The sequence below is a fragment of the Saccostrea cucullata genome, unplaced genomic scaffold (genome assembly GCF_032062105.1).
Source record: "Saccostrea cucullata isolate Sc308-1 unplaced genomic scaffold, CSIRO_AGI_Scuc_v1 ctg197, whole genome shotgun sequence".
In the NCBI taxonomy this organism is placed as follows: Eukaryota; Metazoa; Mollusca; class Bivalvia; order Ostreida; family Ostreidae; genus Saccostrea; species Saccostrea cuccullata.
In genome coordinates this window covers 599,901-613,623 of record NW_026938805.1, presented here as the reverse complement: position 1 = coordinate 613,623, position 13,723 = coordinate 599,901, and the positions used below count along the sequence as shown (strand labels likewise).

Below are 13,723 nucleotides of genomic sequence, written 5' to 3'. Positions count from 1 at the left end.
AGCAAACAGACAGACGGACGGTTAGGGCTAAAAATATATAGCCGAATATTCGAATTCGGGGGCATTAAAACAACAGTCAGCATCTGACTAAATGATAAGTTGTATTTGCTGTCGAATTTATTTAATAATACACATTTTTGGGAGAGAGGGATAAAGAAATTTTATAATGTATCTATTATTTCTTTCTCGAATTCAACATAGGGTACCAGTCATTTATATTTCCCCTAGTAAAATGTCGGGTTCCAACCTAGACAAAATCAGAGACCTGAAACAATTTTAGAATTTTAGCTAACTGGGAAGACAATTTATTTCCCGTCTTGCTTCATACATGTGTAAATACTAAATTATGTGTCAATATTATACTAGGAATTTGAATAGAGTCTTTACACAACTATTATAAAATATTTTGATAGTAACTTTAAATTTGTTGTTTTATTACATTATGTATATTACCTACAAATTACTAATTTGAATTTTCTAACAAATTTATTTGAGGGACATGGACACAGTTTCAGCTTTTAAAAAGATACAATTCATTTTTTCATGTTTACGAATATTTAACTAAGATTTCACAGAATCTTTATTACATAAAAAAAAATTGAATTTTTTCATGTTTTTTATGTTTACGAATATTTAACTAAGATTCATAAAAAATTTGAATTTCAGTTTTCTTAGAGCTCCAAACCTTTGTAATTTAAACAGGGCCCGCGCCATGTTTGTTCGTTTGTTTGTTGCTGTTTTTTTTTTCTTTGGTCTACATTAAGTTAAATATACTAATATATGTTCTCTCCAAGATTTTTTTTTCAATAAAGAAGTTAATTCTAAATACAATTAGACAGTTTCAAGTAATTGCTGAATCTCGGTTTGTTATAAATAGGATACTGTATACAGGGAAATATTCGTCCCCGTTTATATATTTTCGCCTTTGTCAAAAGTGGGCGAATTTAAAACGGGGCGAATTCAAAGAACATGGTATGAATTCTTAAACAGAACTGTGACTGGGCGAATTTAAAACGGGGCAAAATTGTTAAAAGGGCACGAGTCTTGTTCACATTATAAAGAATTTTAAGATCTGTATTTCCTTTGTAAATCAACAAATGATGTTCAAAGTTTTGTTGATCATTATAGAATTTGTTAGTTAGGAATTGTAAATAATAGTTATATACAAACTTTTAAAATACAGTGTATGCATACAATTTTCACTCTGTACACAATTACAAATTATCATTTGATGATATTAATTTTGTCAGTTTAATTTCAGCATCTCTTACAAACTTTTGTTATCTTAATAAAAGGAAAGTTTTCATATAATTGATTATGTATATTTTACTGAATTCATGTTATTCATGTAAATAATACACTAAAACTACATCAAGACCAATATCTATGAATACAACCTTATATAAGGTTTAAAAATTGTACAATATATTCCCATTTATAATCCACAGAATTACAATGATCAGCAGATGGTTGCCTTTATTTAGCGTAAAAGCGCTAGATCCGCCTCTGAGAATTTTCGCAGTTGCGCTTCTCGTGTCGCACCTGATATCTGCTTGATCTAAATACCTGCGTACTATTTATAATTGTTAGTTCAATTAGTAAAAAGCATCTACCAAGTATAAGTTGATCTCAATTTTTTGCTTTTGTGCAAAAACTTCAATTTGTCGCAGTTGTAAGCTCCCAGAGCGCGATGACGTTGTCATGTTGGTCCATTGAGGCACTGAAAGGAAAACCGAAAAGAGATATAATCTTTTTAAAATTAATCTAAAGAATCTCATTCTATATTTGGTTATCATATCAAAGTCACAACTTTATTTAATGTTTTGAAAGCTCTCAGACGGTATATTGGATATTTTGAAGAAAACTGTCTAATTATATTTTCCTTGCGGGTACTCCGTTCTATCCCATGATGCCTCTGTTGAATGAAATGAGACATGCGCAATCCACCAAAACATTGTAAGTTATCGTTCCCCGGACCTTACCCAGCCGCATGTAAAGGTTGTTTTCACCCCTGTCGCACATTTGGATGTTTTAGTAATCAAACCGATGGCTAGCCAGAAATGCAAAGAAAGTATTTTGCAAATTATTGACCAGCTCCGACAACGGAAAGCGCGACCAGATATTGTGCGAATATGTCACATGGCAGCCCGTAAGCATGGAATGAAATGGCAAGAGACGGAATCGCATTTAGAAAAATTAGTTGAGTCGGGAACAGTTGTAAAAGTGGATTATAAAGGGAACGTAAGTTATAGAAACACAGCTAAATGGAAGAAAACCCATTCTTGGAAAAAAGTTGTTCATTCCGACAAAACTTTTAAAAATATTATTACTGCGGTTCAAGAAATAGTTGCGCAAAATTCGGTAGACAGAGGCGCATCTGTGAAGGAGGTAGAACGTTGGTTGAGCGCAAATACGCCGGAGCCCCATTTGGATCGTAGTCAGATCCGGTCCGCTCTGGATAAAGAAGTGGCGAATGGAAGCCTAAAAAAGCTAGCTCATGGTAATTATATCTGTAGCGAAAGTAACCCGGAAAAGAAAATTACAGAAAAACCCAGTACCTCTGTTTCGAGCCCCGGTAAACGAGGACGCCCACCCTCAAAACGTAAGGTAAGTTACACAAATAACATACCTGTCCGATATTGAAACAGGTCATGAAAAAAAACGGTATGCAAACATTTTGTGCGATTGACAAATAAATTTTACAACTGTGAAAAAGAAAGTGAATCATGAAGTTACTTTTAAAACTAAAATTAAGAATTTCTGCTGAAATAATTTGTATATAAACTAAACTATGCTATGAATAGAAAGCATTTGATTATGAATAAATTGTGTTTGTTCCTGTAAAACCAATTCCAAATAAAAGTCCTCTTTTTTTTCCTTTTTTTTTTTTACTGAACATTGTGCATTGACTCAGTGTTACACTCAGAAGATGCAAGAAGATATGATTCTCGGGGAAATTTGTAAAAGTATGCTTATGTTATTTATATATTTAAAAGTTGCCTCTTTTCCTACAACTTTTGAATAAAATGAAAATATCGAGTATAAACCAAAGTTACAATCGAGTTTTTTTCCAAACATTCGTAATAATGTATTGCAGAGCCGTCGGAGGAAACTTCCTGTGATTTTTTCTTCACAATCAAGTGTAGAAAAGAATTTCTTTCTGTAACCTGTTTTAAATTGAAAAACTTTGAGTGAAAAATCTTATACCAAAACGAAATTCATCTTTTCACACTGTTGACCAAATTTTATTTGCGAATGAGAAATATTCGCGTTTTTTTTGCGACGTTCTTTCATTGGCGAATACTTCTCGTCACGAACCAAATATTGAACTTTGTAAGTCTTTGTATTTATGTAGAATTTTACAGAAGTCGCTATCTAGTTGTCGCAGATGTTGCAAAGTACATTGCAAAAATCTTTGAACGTTTTCTTGATTTCATAATGAAAAAAAGTCAACGGATATTATATGTACTGAAAAATATTATAATAGTTTTTGCAAACGAAACGATTCCCACCATAAAGCTATACTATGCATGCACCATTTTCAAATGAACAAAAAACATGTTTTGAAGTTAATAATTCCCTGCTTGATTTGCAGTATGTTCAATGTATATTAAACGCATTTGTTGCAGAAATGATCTAAACATAAATTAAGAATTTATCATTTTCGCTAGCTAAGGGTTTCTGATCCGAAATCAGGCCAGATTTTGGATCGGAAACCACTGGTTAGCGAAGATGAGAATTTATAAGTACTCGTATTGAAATAATACGCCAACATTATAGTTTAAAACTTTGTCTTTTATGATGTGTATACCTTAGATACTGAATACAGTCTTATAAAGGAAGATATGGTGTATAAGTAGGTGGCCTCCTACTGGCTTGCTTAACGTAATCTTTCGCAAATTTAATTCCCGGACCCCTTTTCAACCTTTTAAATTCTTTTACTATAAACAGTGAATATATTAGCTGCAGATCTGTAGCTCTCCGAAAAAATATATATTGATAGACCGGAGAGCTACAGAGCCACCCATTGAAAAAACTGTATATTTATTGCGCACAAAAAAGTGCGCTCGATTCTTGATTAATTCTTCCAAATCCTTACCTCAATTGCAAAAAATGGAAGATTTCAAAAAATTCCTCTCTCCTCTATCAAGTTCTCTCGTAGTTGACATCTGAACGAAGCATATTGGACCGAATTATCTTTGAAACCAAAATGACAGTATAAATAAGCGAAATGTTCGATGACTGCAATATCAGGGCCAGGAGGACTATTAACAACAATTATGAGGAATGTTTTGTTGTGGAAAGAGTCAAAGAATATGTTAGGAACACATAGTTAGTAATATTTTGAGATTACAGCTTTAAAAACATGGAGAAATAAATCGAGAACCGAGCGCATTTTTTTGTGCGCAATAAATATAGTTTTTTCAATGGGTGGCTCTGTAGCTCTCCGGTCTATCAATATTTTTTTTTCGGAGAGCTACAGATCTGCAGCTATGAATATTTATGTACCACATTCTAGCATAGAATTATGTGCACATCGATATAGATAGGCAAATCTGTTTGAAAATATTTCAGAAGTTCAAAAAAACTCATGGCCCTGACTTTGAGACACTGTCCTTTGGGAAACGTTCCATGGAGGACTCGTCCTGTGATTATTGTCTGCAGACGGAACCTATTATCCGAAAAGATTTCAAAGAGGGCATCTTAGTCTGCCAGGACTGCAACGCGAAGGGTAAGTCATTAAAAGTGTTATTTATTTCATTTACTAGTACTTATTGTATTTTCATCAATTTTTTTGGACGAATCGCAAATAATTAAATATCGCAAACAATTTTTAAAAAAATATTGAAAATCGGATTATGAATCCTAAACAGTTTAAAAGATGATAAAAAAAAATGAATTTTGATTGTCTACTTTCGGTGTTTCTAGCTCACCCTTCATGTATGGGATACAATTCAACCCTCGCGAAGCGTTCTCTGAAATCACCATGGCAGTGCATCGACTGCAAAACTTGCACTGTGTGTCTAGACGCGGGTGACCCCGTAAGTAGCCAACAATACATAGGATTTGTTTGACATTCTGAAATGTCTTTTGAAAGTTGCGAAAATTTAGCTTCTAATAATGTAATTTTAGGACATGATGTTGTTTTGTGACGCCTGTGATAAAGGGTATCACATGAATTGTCACGAACCAGCCATTGAGGACAAGCCACAAGGTGAGATCTTTCAGTAAAGACAATTTCCAATAAACCTAGTACTAGTATATATACAAAAAACCTCAAGCAAATGACCGCTGTAGTTCTCTCTATTTGCAGGTAAATGGGAGTGTCAGACATGCCAAGATACGGAATCAGTGGATGGATGTATGGAGGTCGACGAAGCCAACGACACTGCAGACGACAGCCGAGGTCTCCGAAAATATGATCAATTGTGTGCCTAGACTATAACGTTTTACGATTACATGTTACAATTGTGTATCAAATTATAGCTATTATAACTGATCATTTTTTACGTGTCTTTTCAGAAGATAATACTTCTTGTTTACCTACTCCGTACGATTCTGCAGCATCGTCTGACGAAGACCTTCGGTAAGGATGTTGGAAATTTTTCACGGAAAAAAAATACAGTTTATTCCAAAAGTGCACAAATCAATTTATTTGCCCATCGTCTTACTTATTTGCAGAGCCAAGCGGCGGTCGGAGGAAAGGTCACCATCGGATCAGAAGAAGATTCACTATCCTGACGCCTCCAAGTGGGAAGTCGAGGACGTGGTGAAGTTCTTCACAAATCTAGGATACAAGGATCAGGCCGAAGCCTTGCAGGAGCAGGTAGGACGAACCATATTTTTTCAGAAAATAGATTTTTTGAGATTCAAATTATTTTTTAACTGATCATTTATGTCATGTTGATGTTATTATTACTTAATCAATAATAAATAATAATATGCGATGATTAGATGTTGGGGTTTTTTTTCTTGTAAGGAAATTGATGGACAGTCTTTGTTGTTGATGAAGAGAAGTGATGTGCTGACCGGATTATCGGTCCGGCTCGGTCCCGCCCTTAAAATGTACCAACACGTGATGAAACTTCAGCTGGCAGGTTTGGAGGCCAACAACTAGTGAAACACGTGCACCACAGTAAAATAACCATGCAGAGAAATATCACCTTTGGTGAAAGGTGAACATTGAAACTTTATGGTACTTGCTTGTAGTTAAGCTTTTGTACTAAAATCCACCAAATTGTGTTGAATGCTTTTTGCTATGATAAAAGCGAATGTTATCATGATGAAACTGTACTTGTCATATTTTGATGGTGAACAATTAATTTTACATTTGTGTTAAACATCTCAGGTTTTCGTCTTATTTCTGTTGTAATTTGAAATCCCATAAATTTTTAGCTTTATACATGTACTTCTATGCAGTTTATCCATGTTTTTCATTGTAGCTAAATAGTAGTCATTTAGACCGTTAGCAATTTTATCTCAGTTTGTTATTAATCAGTACAATTAATGCTAGTATCGATGGAAGTGTGAAAAAATATGTTTTGTAATTGCTGCATGTTATAAAAATTGCATTTTATTGTGAATAGAATGTTATCATGTAATGAATTACCGAATACGTTTACATTTGTAATATGTTCAACAATCATGAATAAATTACATTTTTCTATGTTTTTGCTTTTTAATTGCATTCCTCGAAAACTATATTGATGCTCGGGGAAATCATATGTCAATCAGTCGAACTTGATTCCTCTACATACATTGCATTGAAAAAACGCTTTAAAACCCAAAGTTCGCAGAAAGGGGATTTCTTAAGGTGGATGAGATTGATTGATTATCGTTGTTTTACGCTGAGTCCGCAATATTTCAGCCATATTTTGGTGGTATGAACTTAAACATTGTATGAACGGATTTGAAATTTTGGGTCTCTCCAGCGGCCCCCAATAAGCCTACTCTTTTTCGAGAGGGAAACGATTTTTAGCGTGGCAGGGGGATAATGATTAAAAATAAAATATCTTAAAGTTCAATGTGTTTTCTCAGAATATTAATATTGTGTAAGTCACGGAAAATTGAGGATGACCTGCTGAAATTTTATGGGACTTGTTTGCGGAAATTTGACATTTTTCGGAACAAAGGTATGGCTCCCCAAACTACAAAGCTATTTACTTGGCATGTTATTCCACGTTTTTGACAGATATTCAATAACTTAACGATCACTTACCTCGAAAAATTCAAGTTCACAAAAATCGATAAATTAGTAGCTACAAAAAAGAATAATACAAATGATATTCAGGGCATGTTGAAAAAAATAATTGTTGGAAATCCATCAAAGAAAAAGCGGGAGGGGGTCTCCAATGTCATTTCATGTCCAAATTTTATTCATACATTATCTTATCATGAATTAATTATCTATACGTCAACAAAATGGGAGCGGGGGGCAACCAACCTCTTATGGAAGATATACACTAGACAAAAAGTAATGTTTGGGTGGGGGGAAAGAAGGCCCCTCGATTCTACGTTTCTACACTTTTTTAATCAATGAAACTAGGGATAATGAAGAAAGGACAAGGAAGGCTAAGACCCCTTTTCGGCCCCTGGATTAGGGGTGTCTTTTAGAATGTTTCAACAGTTTATCAATAGAAACCTGTTGTCACCCCTGCCACAAAATGAGCATTGGTTCAAAGTTAGGGATGTGTCTTTCCTGATATACTTTATTTTATCAAATAAAATATACAATAGTCATGTTGTATATTTAATTTGATAAAATAAAGTATATCAGGAAAGACAGTTGCACAGAGGTCACAGGAAGGTTAGAAAATAAGTAAATTTCCGATTTTTCTCATTTTTTATGCAAATTTCATCGATCTTACAGCACATATTGTTTCTGAAAACATACAGCAAAAGCACAAGCTTGCCCATCTTATATGTCTTACACTAGTATCAGATGCATCTTATGTATAAAAATCTCAGATAGGCAAGCTTGTGTTTAGCTGCAGAACTGTAGCTCTCCGAAAAAAAGTTATATTGATAGACCGGAGAGCTACAGTGCCACCCATTGAAAAAAAACTTTATTTATTGCACACAAAAAAGTGCGCTCGGTTCTGGATCAATCCTTCCAAATTCTCACCTTAATTGCAAAAGCTAGATTTCAATAAAGTCCTTACCCCTCTATCAATTACTTTCGTAGTTTACATCTGTACGAAGCGTGTTGGACACTCACAGAATTATCTTGCAAACCAAAATGGCAGTATAGATAGGTGAGTTTTTCGATGATCTCAATTTCAGGGCCAGGAGGGCTATTAAAAACAATCACAAGGAATGTTTAATTGTGGAAACAGTGAAAGAATATGTTAGGAACACACGGTTAGTAAAATTTTGAGATGACAGTTTTAGAAACATGGAGAAATAAATCGGGAAACAGCGCACTTTTTTGTGCGCAATAAATATTCAGTTTTTTTCAATGGGTGGCACTGTAGCTCTCCGATCTATCAAAATAACTTTTTTTTCGGAGAGCTACAGTTCTGCAGCTAGCTTGTGTTCTATGTTTCTTAAAGTGAAAATATCTCGAAATTCCACCAGAATTTAGAAAATTCGGGAAGATGTCCTATTTCTGCACCCTCTTGGGGCATCCGTGTAGCTTTGAATCAAGATTAGTGCTGGTTGTAAAACAAGCATCATTAAAGTTTTTATCTACAAACCATCACAATTTTAACAGTGTTTTGATTTTTACATCAAATAAGGGATCAGATTCGACCGTTACCACATCTTGTCCTTTCTAGAAAGAGGAAATAGAAAAGGAATACACTTGAGCAAACAACAAGGCAAGGGTTTGCGTACATATCTATGTTTTCGAGGTATATACAAAGTTGGATTTTGAGGAGTTTTTTAATCTATAGCCCTCTTTTGTTTCAACAATTTAATAGTTTGAAATGAGATTGATATTCTCTATATACGTATACTGAAAGCGCTATTCAACATATACATTGTACTAGTATTTTTATCTTGTTTTGAAGTGTATGTTTTGATAGTCAAAATACCTCAAATTTGTAATAAAAGCATTGGAAATATTTATGTGCCTCTTTTCCTACATGAGAACCTTAATTTATTTTATAAAAAATATTAAGCAAGATTCTATCTCCCCTTTTCAAAATACAAGTAAAACACGGTTATAGCGAACATACTTATAATGCATTGACGATGACAGCGAAGTGATTATGATTTCCTAGCTAGATGACTTTAAAATATTTTGTAAACTTTACGGTAACCGTTATAAACGAATTCTGCTTAAAACGCAAAGGCACTTGTTTCGGAAATAAAGTTTTAACCCATAGTATGATAATAACACGTGTTATGATTAAACTATGGGTTAAAAAATTATTTCCGAATCAAGTGCCTGTTTTAAAGATACTTGGACACAGATTTGAAGTTAATATTTATGTTCCCCAAACGAAGTTGGGGAACGTATTGTTTTTACTCTGTTTCTTATTATTATGTTCCCCAAACGAAGTTGGGGAACATATTGTTTTTACTCTGTTTCTTATTATTATTATTTTTCTTCTCGGGAAAATTTTGTCCGCGAATGATCTTGTAAAGTACACATCCGATTAAGGGGAAACCTTTTTAGGGTAAGTAGGCATGTTATGTAGATATGCGGAACGAAGGTCATTTTGCGCACACGTGCTTGCAAGAGCGCGCACGTGCACCACGTGAAATGACCAATATACTTGAAATTGCCGTAACTTTTACATTTTTTGATGTAATGCTTTGATATTTAGAATATATAGACATATCATAAATGTAGATAAGACGACATTGTCAACATGCCATTTTGCGCGCACGTGCTTGCAAGAGCGCGCATGTGCAACACATGAAATGACCAATATAATGGATATAGCCGTAACTTTTCTATTTTTTGATAAAATCTTTTGAAATTTATAATGTAAGGATATATTAGTAGCATAGAAAAGATGACATGCTCAAAATAGCAAGATCTCATGCGCATGCACGTGCGCTTCGTTCTGATTGGCTGAAAATAAAGTCTCAATATCTTTCTTGTTTCTAGTCATAATCTTTTGAAATTTCGAACATAGTCCTACATTATGAAGATCTACAGCACGATATATAAAAATTTTCATGAAAGCATGCGCATGCGCGCACGCTGCAATCTGATTGGCTGAAACTTTAAATGGCTATATCTTCTTTTTTTTTTGACGAAATACTTTGAAATTAAAAATTAGTCATGCATTTGGATATCGTAAAATATGATATAGAAAAAAATTCATGAAATCACGCGCATGCACGTCTGCTGTAACCTGATTGGCTGAAACTTTATATGGCTATATCTCCTTTGTTTTTTGACGAAATGTTTGGAATTTTAAAATATAGTCATTCATTTAGATATCCTTCAATACGATAAAGATAAAAATTTATGAAATCACGCGCATGCATGTGTGCTGCAATCTGATTGGCTGAAACTTCAAATGGCTATAACTCCCTTGTTTTTCAACCAAACAGGATGGGATTTAGAACATAGATAAATATAAGGGACTCCTACAAGAAGGTGTAGTCATTATGCACGTGCGTGCACGTGCATATAAAATTAAAAATACACTCGAATGAGTGTATTTTTTAATACTTTTGGATTAAATGCTTTTATATTAAGTATATTAAAATTTTAAATAGTGTAGACAAGATAATATGGTCGTTAGGCACATGAACACGCGTGCAATGCCTATTTTTAAACATATTTTGTATTTTTCTAAGAAGACCTTGATTAATTCTTAATTTCATAAAGTTTTTCTTATTTAATAGAGATTACAGGGAATATGGCACCAAAAGGGAGTTGGGGAGCGTTTGGGGAACATCTGTAACGGTCCCCGTTACAATTAGCACTAGTTATTATTATTATTATTATTTTTCTTCTCGGGAAAATTTTGTCCGCGAATGATCTTGTAAAGTACACATCCGATTAAGGGGAAACCTTTTTAGGATAAGTAGGCATGTTATGTAGATTTGCGGAACGAAGGTCATTTTGCGCGCACGTGCTTGCAAGAGCGCGCACGTGCAACACGTGAAATGACCAATATACTTGAAATTGCTGTAACTTTTACATTTTTCGATGTAATGCTTTGATATTTAGAATATATAGACATATTATAAATGTAGATAAGATGACATTGTCAACAAGCCATTTTGTGTGCACGTGCTTGCAAGAGCGCGCACGAGCAACACGTGAAATGACCGATTTAATTGATATAGGCGTAAATTTTTACCTTTTTGATGAAATGCTTTGAAACTCATAATATAAGGATATAGTAGTAGCATAGACAATATGACATGGTCAAAATAGCAAGATCTCACGCGCATGCACGCGCGCTTTGCTCTGATTGGCTGAAACTAAAGTCTCAATATCTTTCTTGCTTTTTGATGAAATCCTTTGAAATTTTGAACATAGCCATGCATTAGGATATCCTAAACATAATATATAACAATTTTCATGAAAACACGTGCATGCACGTGTGCTGCAATCTGATTGGCTGAAACTTTAAATAGCTATAACTCCCTTGGTTTTCAACCAACCAGAATGGGATTTGGAACATAGATAGATATAATGAACTTCTACAAGAAGGTATGGTCACCATGCACTTTCATACGCGTGCGTGTACGTTCGCTGCAATCTGATTGGCTGAAACTTTAAATAGATATAACTCCCTTAGTTTTCAACCAAACAGGATGAGATTTGAAACATAGATAGATATAATGGACGTCTACAAGAAGGTATGATCATCATGCACATCCATACACGTGCGTGAACTTACGCTGCAATCTGATTGGCTGAAACTTTAATCAGCTATAACTCCCTTGGTTTTCAACCAAACGGAGTTTTACAAGTAGATATGTCACCATGTTCATGTAAGCACGTGCGTGCACGTGAAACGACTAGTAAAGTCAACAATACACTTGAATAAGCGTATTTTTTAATACTTTTGGATTAAATATTTTAATATTTAGAATATTCAAGTATATAGATAGTGTAGATAGGATGATATGGTCATTACGCACATGCATTCACATGCACACGCGTGCAATGCTAAAATTTGAATGAACTTGGTACCCATTTGGGTAAACGTTGTAAAAGTCTCAAATGCATAAAGTTTGTCTTATTTAATGAATCTTACAGGGAATATTTGGGAAACATCTGTTCCCCGTTACAATATAGTTTCTGTATGATATCACGAATTATATATTTTAATAGCATTTCACACAAAAATTAATTAAAAATCTTAATTCATTTAAAAGTTATTAAAACTTTAAATTTTTTGGCGGGTTTGATTGACACATCCTTGCATTTTCACAAATTTTAACTTTATTCTTAATCCTTAGGAAAAGTGGCAATCTTGTTATGTATAAATGAGAAATATTAAAACTTAAATCCAAAAAAAAAAATTATTCAGAGTAGAAATGTTAGAAAGCAAAAATCCTTCACAAGTATCGTCATTCCGTTGTATACAGAGTTTAGCAAATCGAGCACACTCGTGTTATGTACACAGTTTTTGTAAACAGGGCACGAGTTCTGTTATTGTTTGATGTTTACGATTCACCAGGTGCGTTAAATCGCCAAAGTCTGCTCACCATAACTGCACGGCTTGGCAATATATTGTGTGTTTGTTTTGGTTTTGAACATGTCTATCTGAATTTTCTGGATTATAGTATTAATATTTTTCATTAATACACAACAAGCTTGCCACTTTTCCTAAGGATTAAGAATATAGTTAAAATTTGTGAAAGTGCAAGGATTTGTCAATCAAACCCGCCAAAAAAAATTTAAATTTTAATAACTTTTAAATGAAATAAGATTTTTAATTAATTTTTGTGTGAAATGCTATTAAAATATATAAGTCGTAATATTATAGAGAAAATATTAACTTCAAATCTGTGTCAAGTACCTTTAAAACGATACAAAATCTCCGTTCTGGCACTTCGTTATAAGCGTGTTTTACTGTACAGGAAATCCAAGAAGAATAATATTTACGTTTAGTAATTTATGTTTGTTAACATATTCATGTATATTCATTTACTTTTATCAACTATTTTTGTCTTCTAAGTACTGATTTTACTAGTAAGTTTAGCTTGGATCGCAGACTGTTTACGTTATCTACTTAAAATACAATATCACATGCACAGAAGAAAGAGATTTTTTTTAAATCCACAATTTTTTTCCCAAAATTAATTGAAATCTTTAAGATATACGTATTTGTTATACCCCCGCTTGAAAAGTGGGAGGGTATAATGTAATCGGTATGTCCGTCCGTCCGTCCGTCTGTCTGTTACGCTTTGGGTTACCCATCTCTTATCCGCAACTCCTCTTATACCACGGAGTGAAATTTAATGAAACACAGAATCTTAAGTTTATTACATATAACCATTGTGCACCTCCTACTTTACTTTTTGACCCGACACTTATTTTGGGTTGCCCGGCCACAGCAAAACATGGACTTTTCCATTATATAATTATATGGGAGGCGGGAGGTATCATTAAATGAGCTCGTTGCTCACGGTACCTCTAGTTTCTGTCAAATTCATCACTATATGTTGCCTGTAAGAGTAAATAATAGCGTAATTTTTGAACGGCCCTCGTAAAAGTGAAATGATTTCTTTTCAAACAAAAATTACAGAGCATATACTTTCTATATATTTAGTAATTTAGAAACATTATGAGAAAATA

General features: G+C 33.8%; 1 protein-coding gene across 1 annotated transcript; it reads left to right on the top strand.

Moving 5' to 3' along the window:
* The first annotated feature begins 1,923 nt into the window (after window positions 1–1,923).
* LOC134251330 (histone acetyltransferase KAT6B-like) lies at window positions 1,924–6,667 on the top strand. Its single transcript, XM_062733723.1, has 8 exons — window positions 1,924–2,607; window positions 4,576–4,732; window positions 4,930–5,042; window positions 5,134–5,215; window positions 5,315–5,407; window positions 5,524–5,587; window positions 5,683–5,827; window positions 5,981–6,667. The coding sequence occupies exons 1-8, from the start codon at window positions 2,047–2,049 to the stop codon at window positions 6,116–6,118; spliced, it is 1,353 nt and encodes a 450-aa protein (XP_062589707.1). The 5' UTR covers window positions 1,924–2,046; the 3' UTR covers window positions 6,119–6,667.
* Window positions 6,668–13,723: the final 7,056 nt, after the last annotated feature.